Source organism: Lithobates pipiens, unplaced genomic scaffold (genome assembly GCF_037356315.1).
Source record: "Lithobates pipiens isolate NorthernLeopardFrog02 unplaced genomic scaffold, aLitPip1_a1.2 Scaffold_11, whole genome shotgun sequence".
In the NCBI taxonomy this organism is placed as follows: domain Eukaryota; kingdom Metazoa; phylum Chordata; class Amphibia; order Anura; family Ranidae; genus Lithobates; species Lithobates pipiens.
In genome coordinates this window covers 15,765,860-15,785,071 of record NW_027507696.1, presented here as the reverse complement: position 1 = coordinate 15,785,071, position 19,212 = coordinate 15,765,860, and the positions used below count along the sequence as shown (strand labels likewise).

The 19,212-nt window shown below is 41.5% G+C and overlaps 1 protein-coding gene across 2 annotated transcripts; it reads right to left on the bottom strand.

The window, feature by feature from the left end:
* Positions 1 to 370: 370 nt before the first annotated feature.
* OXA1L (OXA1L mitochondrial inner membrane insertase) lies at positions 371 to 18,891 on the bottom strand. Of its 2 annotated transcripts, XM_077468711.1 has the most exons (11): positions 18,743 to 18,891; positions 14,429 to 14,542; positions 11,575 to 11,815; positions 11,347 to 11,490; positions 8,629 to 8,714; positions 6,059 to 6,223; positions 5,813 to 5,917; positions 4,698 to 4,860; positions 2,707 to 2,743; positions 1,611 to 1,691; positions 371 to 948 (listed from the first exon to the last, which is right to left on the bottom strand). In XM_077468711.1, the coding sequence occupies exons 1-10, from the start codon at positions 18,833 to 18,835 to the stop codon at positions 1,613 to 1,615; spliced, it is 1,227 nt and encodes a 408-aa protein (XP_077324837.1). In that variant the 5' UTR covers positions 18,836 to 18,891; the 3' UTR covers positions 371 to 948; positions 1,611 to 1,612. The 2 variants fall into 2 exon arrangements, with proteins under 2 accessions (XP_077324837.1, XP_077324828.1); XM_077468702.1 differs by lacking the exon at positions 2,707 to 2,743 and having other exon boundaries at positions 18,743 to 18,890.
* Positions 18,892 to 19,212: the final 321 nt, after the last annotated feature.

The following is a 19,212-nucleotide window of genomic DNA, read 5'->3' as shown; positions in this document are numbered from 1 at the left end:
AATGTAAAAAAACAGTTGCTGACGAGTTGATAATTGTACAATGAATCTTTTCTGTAGTATGCCTTTTACCATTACGTATCCCTTTATGTTATGAAGAATAATAAAAACAGTATAAAAAGTAGCGTTTTTGGTTTGTGGTGCTTGGATGCAGTGTAGTTCTGCTTTAAGTGGTGTGAGGCTGGATTCAATCTGCTGACTGGTTGTTGAGGGCGAATGAGAACCATTATGTAGTCCTTACCTCCCACCACTGGGTTCTTGGTAGGCCACATGTAGCTTGCCGCAGAGGATGTATGGGGGTGGGATGGTCATACACACATCCAAAGCCACATGTACATGCAAACGTGCGCACACAGCAGAAATATCCAGCAGGTAAAAACAAAAAATATGATTTTAATTTTGTTATAGCAAGAGCTGTGGTATTTTAAACAGAACGCCTTTGTATTTAGTGTTTGTGAAAATGGTAGTATAGAAAAACCACATCATCTATTTTTTTTTTTTTTTTTTTTTTTTATGATTTGGCCAGAGTCTGGTTCCAGGTTGAATAGGCTTCGGGACACATATCCTTTACTTATACTGGTTTGAAAAAGAAAAAAAACACACGTTGAAACAAAAAAAAAAAAAAAGGGTAGAATAATCTTCTTTAGATCCAAGAACTAGATTTAACATACTGTTTCTAAAAGGTAAGATAAGTATTACCATTTAAATAAATACAATTTGTACCAAAAGAGAATCCACCTCTCTTCCTGGTTATTTCACCCCAATGAAACTTTTTGGTGAGTATTTTAATGGATGGGGTTATTGGAGATTGATCAGTTCATGAGCTGGAAGCAGGATTTAGTTTCTATCCAATTGTGTCCTGCCAAGGTTTGTCTTTTGGTTTCTTTGGGGAATCTGGCGTTTTCTCTCTCTGATGCAATGGATTCTGGGCAAATGTCTGTCTCAATGGACCTGTAAGATAAGCAGAAGCTTTGTCACTAAACACCTGTAACGAACACATGAAAATATCATTATTTGGCTTATGGTATACTAATTGTGCTTAGAGCAGCTATATAGTGTGCAAAAAGTTTCAGGTCAAAAATAATGATTCTGCCTCCAGAAACTCACTGCAAGGCCTCATTTACACAGACATACCACTCTGTATACCTGTGCACTAGCTGAGATCAAAGTCAGGCACTGGCCGCACGGAACTCCACCCGCATCTCAGAGTGCACAATTGTGCATTCATCCCAAAAGGTGTTCTATTGGGTTGAGGTCGGGACTCTGTGCAGACCAGTCAAATTCCTCCACCCCAAACTTGCTCACCCATGTCTTTATGGACCTTGCTTTGTGCACTGGTGTAGGAACAGGAAGGTGACACCCCCAAACTGTTCCCATAAAGTTGCAAGCTTCACTGGAACCAAGAGGCTAAGCCCAACCCCTGAAAAACCTTGTAGACAGCCTTCACAGAAGTCTTCATAGAATGCATGAAGCTAAAAAAATGTGTGCCTTTAAAACCACTTTAACAATGTACACAATTGAAATGTGTTTTACACAACAAAAAGATATAAAGGGAAGAGATCAAAACACTACTTTTTCTCTTTGATGCACATAAGAACTGTAGAATTACTAACCTTTAGCTGCTATTTCCAGGTGGTGTTTCATTTTGTTTTCTCTCTCTTCCAACTGCTGAGCCAGTTTTGCATTTTTCCAACCTGCAGAACAATACATTGATAAGTAACATAGCAAAAGTACCTACCGTATTTGCCAGCGTATAAGACGACCTTTTACACTTAAAAAAACTGAGCAAAAAGGAGGGGTCGTCTTATATGCCGGGTCCGCTGCTGGGATGCCTTCTGGCTGTCCGGTAATACTGTATGTAGCTTCGGCTACATACAGTATATACCACTGAACCAATCCCAGTGAGCGATGTATTCAAATGAATACAGAGCCTGCTCGGATTGGAGCAGCAATCTCTGCCAATCCGAGCAGGCTACACACAGTAGCCTGCTCCGATTGGCTTTGAGAGTGAGGCGCGGGCTGATGATGTAACAGCCTCCGCCAATCCCAGCAGGCTTTGTATTCATTACTAGAATACATTGCTCGCCGTGATTGGCTCCAGCACCAGAAGGAAGAAGGAAATGGCTCCAGCAAGAACGAAGAAGAAGAGGGATATGAAGCGTCGGAAGCCTCGGAATCGGGGGTCGTCTTAAACGGTGAGTACGGGCAAAACATTTTAACTGTGCAGGTTTTTAGGGGGTCGTCTTATATGCCGGGTCATCTTATACGCCGGCAAATACGGTACTGCAGTCATATTACCGTCAACAAAATACCGTGCACATGCTACACAATTATTTGGCCCCTGAAACACATCTACCCACCCATTGTTCCCACAGTCAAGGTGTTTGCTTTAGAGTGCATTGAGGGAGGTCGGCACAGATGCCGACATTAATGTCTTCTGGTGGGTCTGGCTTTCCATCATTTGGCTCACAGATCCTGTCGGGTTCCTGAAGCCTCCAGTTGTTAGTTTCCCCACTACCTCTACCCACACTTGTTTACCTTTGCTTATATGAGAGTTTTGATTTTAATTGTTCAATAAATACTGGTACTTTGTGTTGATTCAGTGCTCTTCTTTTATGTATGTAAAGCCAAAACTTTTTTTAATTTTTTTTAAGTTTTGGAGGGTGAGTGGGGAATGTGTTAAAACCCCTATCCACTTTTTAATGCTACCTTTGTCCTGTTGGGTGATTTCCTCTCACTTCTTGTCCTAAAGATAAAAAACAGTGTGAGGAAATCACTACAAAATGAGGGGAAATTCACCCTTTAACTGTTATCAGAATAGTTGTTCCCATTGGAAATTCATCACTTGTTCCCATTAGAATGTAAACATTTTGGATTTCATATCACTTCTGTACCGGAGACAAAAAAAAAACACAAACACACACACACACACACTTGTATTTTCCTACTCTATTTAAATCTAAAAATAAAGTTTTGTCATTGCAAACACTTCTGGGGGCCGGTTCACACCAGAACGAAGTTCAAGGAAAGCATGTTGTGTGCACATTTCCCACACCGCAGGTGAACGCATTGCCTTTACAATTTGCATGTGGGTGCCAATGTATTGTTACCGGCACCCCAAATGCAGACTGAAAATGCAGTGCATTTGAGGGCACCAAATAGCATGGTACCGCAGTACCATGTGGTTTTGTGCAGTGCGTTTTTAAAAGTACTGCAAACATGACTTTTCATGCAGTCTGGTACATTTTGCCACCAAAAACGCATTGCATGGGAACATGCACTTTTTTGTGCCATGCTCTCTGAGCATACCCAATTAACAATTCTTTAGGGTTTATAAAGAGATCTTCATTTTCTGCCTTGGGTTATAACAGTCCACCCATGTGCTCTGTCAGTCTGCCCCATTTTTGCTTAGTTAGGGCTGCTTTATCAATAGGGCAAATGGGACAAAGAGCACTGTCTTTGAATTTGCTGGTTCCCCCATTGTCTGAATGACCCAGTCTTGTTCCTGCTCTTACAGTTCAAAATAGATATTACACCCCTCCAGGTCGGTCCACTGTGTACTTGTCCTCTAATCTTCAGAGGAAGGTGCTGGTCTAGTTCACAACTGAGAAAAAACTTAAAGTAAAGAATTGGATGACTGCATACTACCATGTAGAAGATCCAGACGCTTTACTGTAATGATCCACAGATAAAAAACATCAACACAGCTCTATGAAAAAAAGTGTTTATTGTGGTAGTGTGTGGTCATCCAATTCTTTACCTCCTGTTTCTGTCCTATTGATACTTGTCACTGTATTTTTCTCTTCTGCTTTCACATGTCTGAAGAATATTTCTAGTTAATCGTGGCTTTGCACCAGGTGTTAAAATAGCTCTGTGTTAGATACTTAGTATATGGTAACAGTACATGCTCCAGAGGAGTGTGTTGCCCTCCGAATTGCATATGCCCTGCTGCTATCCTACAAAAATTCCTCCTGCTGCAACTTCTTCCCCTATATCCACCAATTTCTACTATACTGCCCCTCTGTTGCTCATTCCACTTTTTCAGCTCTCCTTTTGCCCCGCCCCTGCCCTCCAGTGTTGGCAATAGCCCCCAGTTTAATTTGTTTCACTTTTCTGGTACACGTCGTACATCTTCAGCAGTCACTCACACCTGTAGCTGTCACTGGAAGAACAGAACACAGACTATTTAAGCCTGTATACAGCCCTTATTTTTACTCAACAGTGAATTTTTCCTAGCAGTTGAGAGGTGTACTTTATGCCCCCTTCTGCTACTGCTTGGCTGTTGATGGCTGACACTTATACTAGCCAAACACCTCACATCAGGCAGTCTGAATTCAATGCTGGGTGTAAAAGTGTGGGGCATTTGTTCTACATGTTAAAACATACGTCAACTGAATGTTTATGAGAGGCAAAAACGGGGTGAATAGGATTACCTCTTTCACATGTGTCACTGAACAACATGAAAAGGCAGTACTGCCCCAGTGTAACCATTAAGACCTAAACTTTGGCTCCAGTTGTTTTCCACTATAATGAATTCAATGAAACAATATTTCTGCTCTGGATGGTTCCATCTTATTGTACACAAATAGGAGTGAGTATGTGAAAAGCAGCATTCACAAGATAAAAAAAACAAAACAAAAAAATAAAAAATAAATAAAAAAACAAACAATATGTTCTCGCAAATACAAAACAAAATATACCAGATTGCAAACTCTTTACGAAGCCCTCCTGTTTTGGTAGTACTGATTGGTCATGCTTGATATGTTGTGGAATTTTCAGTTTATCGCGAATAGCTGGTATCCTCAAAAAACCCACTTGGGCTATAGAGAAGAAGTTTGAGGTCGCCCAATATGTGAACACGGCCTGAAATAAAAAGGTGCAGAAACAATAACCATGCCATATCAATACAACAAAATGAAAGTATAAAGTAACTGCTGCTTAAAGTGGAGGGCCACCCTAAAAATAAAAATAGCATTAATATTCTTAGAAAAATAAAAAAATAAAACACATTTTTTTTAACTTACCAGAAACCCCTATTGCTAGGCAGTCTTCCTAATCTGCCTCTTCCTATTCCACGGCGCTTCCTCCTCTTCGATGAGCGGCCCCGTGGCCTTCTGGGACATGTGTGTGTCCCAGAGCACAACGGGGCTATTCACAAAGTGCTGTACGACTTGCGCATGCGCAGTAGGAAATGGGCAGTGAAGCTGCAAGGCTCCACTGCCCGTTTCCCTTAATGTGGATGGCGGTGCCGGGACACGATACGGAGGGACGTATCGGCCTTGAGGGGGCCGACATCATGGGGGCCCTGGACAGGTAAGTGTCCTTATTAAAAGTCAGCAGCTACAGTGATTGTAGCTGCTGACTTTTAAAAAAAAATTTTTAAGGCTGGAACACCCCTTTAAAAAAGTTCCTAAAAAGCATTCCCTGAAAAAACACTTAACTTTCCTGCTGCCCACACTGCTTCATCATAGAAAGATACTCCATTGAATTATCTTGTGAAACCAACACTTCTGGAGTAATCAACTCTACCCTCTCTAGTGTCTCTCCCACCAACCCACATATCAATTATCTGTCCTGCAATGACGCAGGGATCAATGATTAAAAAAAAAAATTATGTTGAAGAAAACAACCAGCAATAAGTTATATGGCTACAGTCTCATAATTTATAAACTTGCTGTTGCAAATACTTAAAACCCAAAAAGAAAAAAAAAACAGGTCTCTCCGGGGAAACACTATTCATGAGGCTGCCCAGGAGTCAACACCAACTCATAACAAAATAATTGAATAAGAATGACAAAGTTAAGGCAATACTTACTGTAGGGAAATTAATGGTCAGGGGCAAAATAATCAGTGGCATTACACGGAAAACAGTCTTCATGACCCTGAGGTTGGGATTATTGACACCAGACTCTGCTCCTAGCTAGATAAAAAAAAAAAAAAAACACAAACTTTCATAAGTCCTGAAAAGTAACATGCATGCAAAATATGCAAAGCTGAGGATATCAGCAGAGAACAATGGAGGCAAAAAACAAAAACAAACAAACCAAGCTTGAAAAGTTACCTCTAGAACAGCCCACATGCTGCCTGTCACGACCAGTGGCAGTATATAGTAAGGATCACTTAAGGACAAGTCTGCAAACCACCACAGGCCACCAGTCTGCATGCTGGGCACTGGAAGGTAAGCCATCTGTCTCAGTGCCACAAAGAATGAGATAAATATTGGAGCCTAGGAAAGACAGGAAAAAAAAATAAAAATACTTTTACATTTGTCTATGAAAAAGAATGACGCTGGAATGCATACAGAGATGAACAACCAAATAGCGCTTGCTTTATACTGTAAGTTTTACTGCGAAAATGCCCAAAAGGATTTCCAAACGTTCCCAAATATTGTCTATAGAAAAATTACCCTAACGTGTAAAGAAATCCACTTTTGAATAGCAGGTGATGGTTAAAACCCATCTGTATTTTTTGTTGTATGTCCTGGTGTAGAGATTTCCCTTCACTTGTTGTTCCGTAGACACAATCAAAAAAGGAAAAAGCTCCACACATAAAAGCACAGGAATGAGCTTTACAAATGTGCATTGTGTTGTGACTGCTTCCAGAGTCTGAAGCAAGCTAGATAGGAATTAACATGAATGAAAGTGTTTTTAAAAAGCCAGAAAGAGCCCAGTCATGCGACTTGTCAAAGTCACCACTGGCTCTTATCTAATGAAGAAGCTCTCTGCTGCAGTAAGCAGTGTGTGAAACCTGGTAAAGTATAACGAAGAGCAGATCACCCCTTAGTTTTGTAGAGTACTATGGCAGAAGCTGCGAGAAACATTGTAGGATTTGCCATTCCTCCCATAGAAGGCAAAAATGACATCTCATAAAAGACCTCCTCCACCACAATCCTCTTCCCTTTCTCTAAATCGGGTGCCATTTCCCTCTTTTGCCTCACTCTATGCCATGATGTTTTCACTCCTCCTTTATGAAAACCCCATCTGCCCACAACCAGTTGACACACTGTTTCCTCTATTCTACTCCCCCTACATTAAAATTCATGTTCCCCGTGGCCCATGATCAGCTTCTGCTCTGCTTCTGTAGTTTATAACCAGCTCTCTTTACACTCTGCCTGCCCCTTCCCTCTCCGTTATTAGTTTTTAGGGAGATTTTCCAAATACATTATATATTACCAAAAGTATTGGGACACCTGCCATTACATGCACAGGAACTTTAAGGATGTCTTAGTCCATAGGGGTCAATATTGCATTGGCCCACCCTTTGCAGCTATAACAGCTTCAACTCTCCCGGGAAGGCTGTCCACAAGGCTTAGGAGTATGTCTATGGGAATGTTTGACCATTATTTCAGAAGCGCATTTGTGAGGTCAGGCACTGATGTGGCCGAGAAGGCCTGGCTCGCAGTCTACGCTGTCTAAGGTGTTCTATTGGGTTGAGGTCAGGACTCTGTGCAGACCAGTCAAGTTCCTCCACCCCAAACTCACTCATCCATGTCTTTATGGACCTTGCTTTGTGCACTGATACGCACTCATGTTGGAACAGGAAGGGGCCATCCCCAAACTGTTCCCACAAAGTTGGGAGCATGAAATTGTCTAAAATGTCTTGGTATGTTGACACCTTAAGAGTTCCATTGACTGGAACTAAGGGGCCAGGTCCAACCTTGGAAAAACACCCCCCCCCCCCCCCCACACACACACACACCAATGTGCTTCTTGAAGAATGGTCAAACATTCCCATAGACACACTCCTAAACTTGGTGGACAGCCTTCCCAGGAAAGTTGAAGCTGTTATAGCTGCAAAGGGTGGGCCAACTCGGTATTGAACCCTACAGACTAAGACTGGGATGCCATTAACATTCATGTGCGTGTAAAGGCAGGATGCCTAATGCTTTTGGTAATATAGTGTACGTGCCGAGTGAAAACGCGGTCTTAATGTACAGCAACGTATACCATTGTGATATGGATCACTCAGGGGACAAATACAATCTTAAAAACAAATCTAATAAGGATGGACAAGAATGGGTGTCAGCTTTCATAGGTCTATTCTGATATTTTATTTTTAAATATCATAAATTTGGTCACTCAAATTATATTAGTCATGGTACAGTGTGTGTTTCAATACCTTCAATAAATTCTCATGTGCTTCACCAGATCATCAGATTTTCACACACCTTTCATTTTCCAGTATAGCATAGAAAGAATGGGAAGAACGTGCACACCAGATGAACATGCCTTATGCCCTAGGGACCAACGGCAGGCATAGCCATAGGTTACTGGCTGGTCCAAAACAGGATGGGAAACCACTAAGAAGTGGGGTCAAGGAGAGACATGACATAAAACAGGGTTAAAAAGATATCTTAATACTAATATTAAAGCCCCGCTGATGTTGGGGCTATATATTGGGCAGCATATCAAATTTCCAAAGAGTTGAGTAAGAGAATTGCCTCATATCCCACAACTGATTTGCTCTGGAATAACATTTGGTCTCCTTTCCTCTGGGGGGGGCGAAATACAAAATAAATAAATAAAAATTGTGCTCTTTTCCGGTACTACAGCTTTACGGTAAAGCTGACAATTACACCAAAAAGCTGAAAAACATTACAGTTAGCAAATGGTTACCATACAGTCCTCGCACCTGCACAAGGGGCACCAGAAAGCCACGGAGTGGATTGACGTTATGTTTCTTCTGATATGATGTAAGGTCCGAATATGCCTTGGAAACTAAGTGACAGAAGAAGAAAGTGACATTAGGCCTCAAAAGTAGATCTAAATCCCAACTAGAAGACAATTCGTTTTTTAAAGCACTGTATCAAACTGTTGCTTTTTTTTTTTTTTTTTTTTAAATAGATTGTTTTCAAGTTTTTTTTTTTTTTTTGTTGCTGTTGCAGTGCTGCTAATCTCCTCTCACCACTTCCTATTTACATGCACTCAATCATATTATAACTGCATGCCATTGTGCTGGACTGGCTTCCCAACAATAATAGACCAGGTCTACACAATGGTAAAAAATGGGTTATGGCTTGTGCACCCTGGACCAAAATAGATATATAAAAAACTGAGTGCAAAGAGCAGTCCGTAGTGAGACCAAAAGGTCTGATATAGTAAGAAAAAAAAAAAAAAAAAATACATAAATTATAATATATATATATATATATATATATATATATATATATATACACACACACACACACACATACACACACTACATTTTGCGTACCGTGCTCCTATATACAAAAAAATAAAAAAAAAACCTCACAACATGTATGTTGGAATACGAAAATAAAGTGCATAAAGCACCAGCAGATGTCTCCTGTCAAGTGAAGGTGAAATACGTCCTACTGTATGTGAAGAAAAAAAACAAAAAAAAATGCCTTCTTTCACCGATTACTAGGCAAACATCCTACTCACCAAACAAACATGACACCCATTACAGGTAGTCATATAAAGCATGGGGAAAAAAGAAATGTGTCCTCCAATGGAAACGGCCCAAAAACGATGATCCGCCAACATAGGTGAGGTTTGTAAAAAAGGAGAAAAACACCTCATGAGATCAGACGCTGCTGACGAAGCGTGGCAGATCAGTTAGTGCGCAAAACGTCACTTAAGCCATCCCAGGGGAGCGCAGGTGGAACGCAATGGGTGTGCCCGATTGTTTTTTATGGGCATATCAAGTTTTACTGAGCTGTAAGTGGATACTTTTTATAAATAAATAGTTACAAGCTACAACATGAGCAGTTCTATCTTTTCTCATTATTTATGAACCTCACAGTTTCCATTGGAGGACATATTTCTTTACTGCCCATGCAAAAAGTAATAGAGGGGAAATCTTCCAATGAGGACACTAGTTCTGGTGACCTTGGTGTCCCCAAAAAATTCCCTTCATTTCCAGGGATGTCCGCTCACTTCTCGTTTAGCTACGGGACAGGAAATTAAGGGAAATCTTCACAATGGTGGGGGAAAATAAAAAATCTGACTATCCAAAAAACAAAACAAAAACAAACACAAATTTTGCCTATAATTCTACTTTAATTTTAGGACACAAAAACACATTACATTACCCATTTCATTTATAAAATATAAAATATTAGGTTGCACTGAATAAATAGATACCCAACATGTCAAGCTTTCAAAATGATTAAGGGATTATTTTTTTTTTTTTTTTAAAACACATTATACTTACTGCTCTTGGCCATGGTTTTATGCAGAGCAGCCCTGATTCTCCTCTTCTTGAGTACCCTTTCAGCACTCCTGGCCCCTTATGCCTGCCAATTAGACCCCTAGCAGCAGGGGGTATCTAATGACACACACAGTGCAGCTAGGCACTGAATTTGATTGACAGCAGCAGGAGTCCATTAAGAAGGGAAAGATCTTGGGCACAGCATATTTAAGGGGGGGGGGGGGGGAGCACCTAAAAGCTTTTTTACCTTAAGGCAGACAGTGCATTTTAGCCTTTACAACCACTTTAAATGGTGAAAAATTACTATGAATTTCAGCACTTTATATTTTTCATAGCAGATGCTGTAAAAACCCCACAGGTCGTCAGTTTAAAGTTAACCATGAACAATGGCCCTAGAATTTTCACTGTCACTATCTTGTGCAGTGATAAGTAGGTGCATCGTTAGCAACATTTTTGTCATTACTCACCCCCAAGGAGTGTGTTCCCCCAAGGAGGGCTCAAAATTGTTTGTGCATGGGTGTAACAATTTTTTTTTTCACTTTTAATAAAACTTAGTCATATACTAAACTTGTAGGGTAGTTGGCTGCAACAGAAAGCAATAATTATTCCAACACTGTTAATGAGGGAGTCTATATATTTTAAGTCATTACTACAGCTTCTATGAATGAAACATGATCTATGAATGGAGGGGACAAACTTATCAATTGGCTGCCTGTCCTTCATTTTTAGATATCTGGTTTCATTCATGGAAGCTGTAGTATTGGCTTTTATGATTGGTGCAGCTGGGTGGAAAGGATGGGCATAGTTGGTCACTCTTGATGAGTGCCTGTCACAGCACTCCGGTACTATTAAACCCCCCTCCCGCTCTGGAAGATTGTGGGGAGGAGGAAGATTTCTGCGAAAGGAGTACACAACAGCACAAGGGACACGTCTCACTGAAAGTCTAATGTACATTTGTACTGATTTTTTTCAAGCTCTCTGTGAGCCTGACCAAGGCTGGCAAATAGAGGGGTGTACCTGGGCTGGAGGAAACAATCTCTCTTGGTTATTCTAGCAGCAAATCTCCTTAGTCTCTATTAATATGAACACATTTTTTTTTCATTATTGGACAGCAATTTAAATCATGAATATTTTTCAACTTTTTTTTTTTTTAAAGTTTGTTGGCTACAAACTTACATTCAAATTTGTTTCCCGCCTGCTTGGCTTCATTCATCCGCGTCGTCAGTTTGGTAATCTGGGGCATATGATTATTAAGCTTGGCAGCTTCTCTCTGTCCTTTGACTATTAGTGGAAAAACCATAATACGTGCAAGTATTGTGCCTGTAGAGGATAAATATGTTAAACAAATAAAAACATAAAGAAACAATTCCCATTACTGTTAGATGAATATAATAAAGGTCTTACCTGTCACAATAGCTCCCCACCAGGGAACACCAATATCCATATGTAAAAATTCCAGAAAGTTTTGTACAAGGCCAACTGGACTGTAACCTCCAAGTCCCAATTCAGCCAAACTCTGTTCCACATGACCAACTGTCTCTGCAACCGTGGGGGCAAATTCCGAGACTGGTGGAGGCAACACATCTTCAGGGATAACAGCGGAATGTGGTAATGGTACCTCCGGGACAGGCGGGGCACTTAGAACCTAGAACAATGAAGCAGTAGTTGACATTGCCAAAGTATTATCTGCAAACAGGTTGGATACTTTGCATCATCACAGAATAAAACAAGTATTCTAAACATCAAAGTACAAACCCCTTTATATTTAGCTTATATTTTTACAGGGACTAGCCCTGATGAGAATGACATCGGTAGTAATCAGTGTGCCTTCAACAGTGGTTATTGCAGGTAATCGGTGGCTGTGCGAATGGCCACAAATAGCTGCAGCCACTGCCGAACAGTCACTGAAATTTATAAGGCTCAGCAGGTGGAGCTAGCTGCTCACATGTGACAAAACAGCTGCAGGAATCAGCAGATTCGTGCTGCTGCCATTTCCACTGGGACTGGCCGCCCATGTGAATGAGCTCCTTGAAGGAAACCTGTCAAAATGTGGACTGCCATTGCTGATTCTACCTCTTTATGAGGTATTGACCCTGAACAAGTATAAAAATAAGGAATTCTGATTTCTCTCCGATTTTAACTTGCTGTTTTTTTTTTTTTTTGAGCCAGTGACCCAAAGGACTAAGGCCAGACACAGCCAAACAACTAGCATTTTCAGTAGTAGCAGCTTCCAGATTTACTTTCATTTACATGGCCATCCCAGCTTCTCTAGCATGCAAACAGACAAGCAATGGATGAAGGCGGATCTTTTCTACACTAATAGAATTATTATTCTGTGAAAAACTTTCTTCCTGAAAGAAAGTTTAAGAATAGTACTGTATAAAAATAAGAGAACCTACACAAAATGGTGCTCTATGGATATTATGTACTGTAAACCGTTATCCAGGAATGAATAGTTGTTTCACAAAAACTGGGTCAAAGCAGAATAGATCTGTCCAAGTTAAATAATAAAGAGCACAAGAAATGTAACAGTTGATTCTGCTCTTGAAAGTAGAATTTCACTTAAAAACAAATTTGGTATCAGAATGGCTTTTTATTACATATCCACCTGCTAGAAAGCTTCCTTACACTGCATACGCAGCTGCATTTGTGTGGCTCAGTGTACAATGTTGGCATACTTTGTTGCTGGGATGAATACATTTCTGTACACACACACACACACACACACACACACACGTGGGAGTTACATCACTGTGGGATGGCCAATCTAGGAGGCCAAAAATAAACCCAGAAAAACACTGGGAGAAACTGTCAGTGCCAACAAGGGAGCTTGCAACCTGTTGCATTACTATACGTTTAATTCCACTATTATTGTAGAAGTGACCTGGGCACTGTGGTTCCTGAGCACACACGACTTTTCTTTTAGCCCAGGATCAGTGAAAATTCTCTCAGTATGGTGACAGGTGGGAGATTGGAGAGCTTCTCTGCAGTGACTAAACACAGGTCTTAGTACTTCCAAGTTCAGAGCTTTTAAATACTGGCCAGCAGCAACGGGGTAAACAGTCGATCGGGGACTGTTTGCTCAGGCTTAACTCTACAACTGCAAAGGTTTTTTTAAGACGTTGCCTATATACAGTTTTGGTAATACACAAGAGAACATGGACCACCAAGCATGCAGAAAAAATACACTAAATATACCACAAGAAAACAAACACTATGACAAAACCAATCTGACAAAAATAGAGTCAAATACATATATTTACAATATAAACCTCTTTAATGAAATAACAGGTAACCAAAGAGCACATAAATCTATACAATCACATGTTTAAATAAGTCCTATTCTGGAGTGACCCGTGTCAAATATATAAAAAAGCAATAAACTCCAGACAAGGTATTATACAATTAAGTTATACTGATCATAATATTGACTAAACCCTCATCTCTAAATATAGTAACCTGAGTGATTAAGACCCATTTCACAAAGGGGCAGGGGCTGTGTTGGCGGTAAAATGCCGCTATTTTTAGTGGCACTTTACCGCCAATTTCTCTGCGCTATTCGGCCACTAGCAGAAGCGCTTTTACCCCCCCTGCTAGTGGCTGAGAAAGGGTTAAAAGCAGTGCTATGGCGGCAGTATAGCCGTGCTGCCCCATTGATTTCACTGCTCCAAAGATGCTGCTAGCAGGACTTTTTTTACCATCCTGCCAGCGCACTGCTCCAGTGTGAAAGCCCTTGGGACTTTCACACTGGAGACACAGCAGCGGCTGTTTCAGGGCGCTTTGCAGGTGCTATTTTTAGTGCTGTAGTGCCTGCAAAGCGCCCCAGGGTTAAAGTGGTCTTAAGGAAGGTGCCTTCCTGGGTAGCTACACACATGGTGTTTAACAAGCATGGTTGATGGAGAGGATCTCTACTGTGGCTGGCGGCTGCAATACGCGCAGAGTTCCTTTTCACCAGGCATGCTATTTTGGACACTATATGTGAGGAATGCAGGCAAGGTGGGTTTAATGGGGTTGGGGGGGGGGAGACCCTTTGCAGAGACACTGTTTTCTCTGCATTGGTAAGGTAACCGTGACTCTAAGATGCGCTCACATCTTATCAGCAAATGAACACAAAAAGTTTGGATGGAAGATATTTATTGGTTTCACTGTGAGCACAGAGAAACAGCTGCTCACATACCTCGATGATATATCTTTTTCACAAGTTTCTCAGAACACCTATACAATTTATTTTTCACAATGGATACCATAAAAAGCTCACCTGGTTGGCAGCTGCAGTCACTGTACTCTGACAGCGAACATTAAAGACAAGAAACCGGCAAGTCCTTGGGGCCAGAGCCCTGTGGAAACCGAACGAACCTGGACATCTGTGATACTAAAAGAAAACATGAATTAGGTTGAATGTATATTGCCCCAATACAGCTCACATCATAATTTTTTTTTTGTAAGTGCTTAATGAAGACATGTCTGACAAATTGGATATTAAAAGATCCTAAACACTCAGACAATCCTCTGCACAATAATTTATACATCCAACACAACAAATGATGCTCCCCTATGGAAATCAAGATTACAATTCCCTGACATTTCAACTTACATCATTGTCAGAGGAGAAAACCTCCATATGTACCATAGCTTCTAGGCATTCCCATTACTGTGTTCTGTCCATCATTAAACATGACTAATCAGACTTTTGTGACCTCATTGGAGTGCTGGTTCCTTCTTTCACAGCTGTCTGTTTACACAGACTGGGAACAAGCTTCTTGGGCTTTGCACCCAGATAGCTGGGCAGGTCTTGGGATATCTTATTAGGCTACATTTACACAGGCATCTTGCCCCAATGTGAATGGCAGCAGTAGGAATTTGACACCCGTGAGCCTCTAAGTTGGGGCCACTGAGCACGTACACTTTAATGACTTAAACTTAGGTTTGCAGCGGTCTCAGTAATTTCTGGCCGTTCACACTGTCTGATTTCTTGTGATAATCACTGCTGGAAGCACACACAGTGCATCCAGCAGAGATCTAGCTGCTGGTACTGGTAACCTACAGTATACAGGCTCAGCGGCTGGAACTAGCTGCTCACAGGTGTCAAAAACAGCAGCAGGAACCAGAAGATTCCTCCCTCTACTATTCACACTGGGACAAAACACCCATACCAATGTAGCCCAACAGTAAGTTCTATATGGCATTTCATCAGCAGTGGTAAATCTCATTACAGTGATAGTATACCACCACAAAAAACAAAAAAAAAAAATTGGGTCCCCTGCAGGTTTAAGTCATAATGTACTAATATGCCCCGCATACTAGCGCATGACAACAGACTTGACTGCACACGGAGCCCTCTAGCACAGCACTTCCATCTTCACCCAGTCTTCCTTCCAGGTTTGCAGGCTCTGGCTGTACGAATGGTCAGAGCCACATTGACATCACTCTGGCCGTATTAATGGCCGGGGAAGTGGTGACATCACTCCTGCGCTCTGAATGTATGGCAGGAGTATGCTGTCCCTTCAGAGTGCACGTGCCTGTGACATCATTGGCTACATCCTGCGCGAGTATATCCTAAACAATGCATATTCACTGTACCTAAAGGTAAGGCTTACCTGTAGGTACAATTTAAAAAGCAGACATTACTTCCACTTTAAAATTGCTGTGCGACAGTAATAAAATACACCATTACTAGCATGCTGTAATGCATAACTTCAGTTTTGCATTAAAGCATGCATTACGGTTTTATCAGAATTTTGGTGTGTGAGGAATAGGCATGCTGAAATCTGGTGGGCCACTAAACAATGAATTAACATGCGCCACTTTTAGGACTTGTTTGTACATGCAGCAGTCCTTGCCATCGCTCAGCAAAGCAATCCATGAAGGAGTGCTTACACGCATGTAAGCATTCCTCCATACACACCTATATTGCCAACCATTGAGACTGTAGTTCTTAGCAAACACATGGGCTCCTGATGCAGTGGGCAGACCAGATAGTTTTAGACTACTGATCTGATTCACCCACAATATGAATGGGTGGAACTGTGGGCAAGTAGGAGATGATTATGTGTTTAGGATGAATCGGATTCCTGATCTATGTTGTACAGTAGGCAGAGCAGACCAGGAGTCCGAGACTATGATGTCCACTCACTTCATCAAGAGTTTGCTTTACTGGGAACTAAACAGAAGAATGTACAAGACTGGTGGCCAGGGGGTAGAGGGAACAGCAGCCACCGGTCTTATGAAAAGAACATGAAGGGGGACAGATAGCTCCTCACAGATTAAAAAAGGCTGGATTTCTGACTTCCAAGGGGACTGTGAACTAAAACACAGAGAAATCATTTAAAAGGTATGGGAACACCTGTAATAAATAATTAGTGTGTGTGTGTATAAATAAAATATACACACACACTATCACAATCACAACATTTCTGCCCGGAGTTTAGCTTTAAACGAGCTCCTAAAGTGGATGCAAACCCTCACATATACACATTGAAGTGAACAGCCTCAGATGATACACAGAGATTAAACAAATCTCCCTACATAAGTTTTACATGTATATCTGCCGTCTTGAGCTTTATATATTCTTTAGCATTCTTACAACATGTCAGAATTTTCACTTCCTCCTTTAGCACTGGTAGTGTAGGCTTGACTTACATTGGGAGACAGCCGACTGGAGGAAAGGCACGCCCCCCCCAAACAGACAGAAGAACGAAGACACTTTCAGAGCTGTGCTGTGACAAGCTCTCTGCTAATCTATTTATAGCATTCTCCCACGACACAATTTTCCAGCTGCTTTTATCTCCTGCCTTAGAGAACTTGTTAGAAGTTATCATGCTGATAACAGGAACTCAGGGCTTTGGAGAGAGAAATAAGTACACACTACAGATATATGTGCCCAGGTCAGATTTCATGAATGGGGCTTACATCCACTTTAAGTACTAATTAAGCAGGCACATGCACTGGAGATTTTTTTTTGTTTGTTAATCCCCACATGTGTCCATCTAAAGCTACGTTGTCCACTGTAGGATTTTACTGCAAATTAGACAAGTTCCGTCACCCTAATAAAGGAACAAATACAGACCCACTGATGGGATTAACAGGTAATAACATTGCCATGTTCAAGCCGGTGACAGTTTGTACAATATATGTACTTTTTATTTTAAACAGTGGTCCATCGTACAGCCTGCTTTGGGTTAAAGTAACGTTAAACCTTTTTTTTTTTTTTTTTTAGTTAAAATTACAAATATGTTATACTTACCTGCTCTCTGCAATAGTTTTTCACAGAGCAGCCCTGATCCTCCTTTTTTTGGGGTCCCCCGCGCTGGCTCTCCAGTCCCCTCATGGAAAGACGCTTTCCATGGGGGCACTCTGCAAAAGGGATGGGAATGCTGGGGAGGGACCCCAGAAAAGGAAGATCAGGGCTGCTCTGTGCAAAACTATTGCACAGAGCAGGTAAGTATACCATTTAAAAAAAAATTAAAATGACATAGGAGGGTTTAATGTTACGTTAACCCAAAGTAAGCAGTAAGATGGAACCTGTGCAGGCTTGCTACTGAGCCACCCTGTCTGCTTCTAAATGGATTTTTACCTTAATAGATGAAATGCTTTAACCACTTCCCGGCCTATAACAGAATGACGGCTAGGAAGTGGTTCTGTTATGCTGACTGGGCGTCATATGAAGTCCATCAGGATAACATGCTGGTGTGCAGCGCGGCGATCGCGGCGTGTCAGTCTGACATGCCCCATCTCCAATCATGATAAGAAGCCTATGTCAGGGGCTTCTTACCATGAGATCAGCTATGACCAATCACAGCTGATCATCGCACCAGGAAGTGCCAGTAAACGGTATTCCACGCTAACAGGACGAGCCGATCGATGGCTTTCCCGGTGGGGGGGTTCTGTGCTGATAATCAGCACACTGATTATCAGCACAGCTCCCCAAAGCTGTCAATCGGTGCCCAGTCAGTGCCCCATCGTAAGCCCCTGCCAGTACCTACCACAGTGCAAATAAGTGCTAAATATCAGTGCCCATCAATTCTAAATCAGTGCCCGTCAGTGAAGGAGAAAACAACATTTTATAATGGAGAACGTTTTTTTAAAAAATGTAGGTCTTTTTTTTTAATTTATTTTTTTGCAAAAAATAAAAACCGCAGAAGTGATCAAATACCACCAAAATAAAGCTATATAAAAATTTTGTTTGGGTACAGTGTTGTATGACCGTGCAGTGTAGGATGAGGATGAGAAAAAAAAAAGCTTGAGGCTTTAGATCCACTTTAATCATTTAGAAAGAGTCCAAGCCAGAAGCTGCCAGTACACTAGCACGTTCAGTAGATCAGGAATGGCTTCCCCCAGATACAAGGAGATACATTGAACCCCAGAAGCACAATGATTCCCATCTAATCAATCCAGGCAAAGGCTTCCCTTTCTGAGCTCATCCTTGTAAACCTGAAGTACAACAGATAACATGACAACCAGCTGATCTGTGTGACCTCCATGTGATGTCTGTATACGAGGAACGATCATATAACACAGCAAGCCGTAATTCGCGCCATGTATTTCTAGAACCATGTGTAACCACCATCCTCACATGTCTCTCTGTCGCTTCTGTCAGCCTCCACACTCCTCGTACTCTTTGACCCAATACAAGCCGACATGCCGCTTCCACCCTGAGCGCCGCCATCTTCTTCCACACGTCATCAACGAGCGCCGCAGCTGCGGCTTAGACGCGCATGCGCACTGAGGAATGAAGTGGAGCAGTGGGCATGCGTACTGGCGCTCAATGTTGCCGATATCATTCAGCTAATGTAGGGAGGCTTATGTGTATGTAGGGGTGTGCTCACTATTGTGTGAGAACAAGCTGAACTCAGTGGAGTCGCTGCTGCTGGCATATTACAATTATTCCACTAGGTCTATGTAACACTGTATAACAGTTAATATGATATGATAACACCGTATGTAAAGTCAACTGAAATATTTTAAAATCCTCAGTTTTAATAAACATGGCACCTGCTTATCGTGACAGAAAGGTCCTTGTTCAGTACTTCCTGTTACAGGGTG

What these genes read in the sequence shown, in the direction of transcription:
- OXA1L (XM_077468702.1), bottom strand. Translation starts at nt 18,835, where the DNA reads ATGGCGGCGCTCAGGGTGGAAGCGGCATGTCGGCTTGTATTGGGTCAA. An exon ending in TGACTGCAGCTGCCAACCAG is followed by an intron (nt 11,816 to 14,428) that starts GTGAGCTTTTTA and finishes TCATTGTTCTAG; the next exon opens with GTTCTAAGTGCCCCGCCTGT. An exon ending in CCTGGAAATAGCAGCTAAAG is followed by an intron (nt 949 to 1,610) that starts GTTAGTAATTCT and finishes CTTATCTTACAG; the next exon opens with GTCCATTGAGACAGACATTT.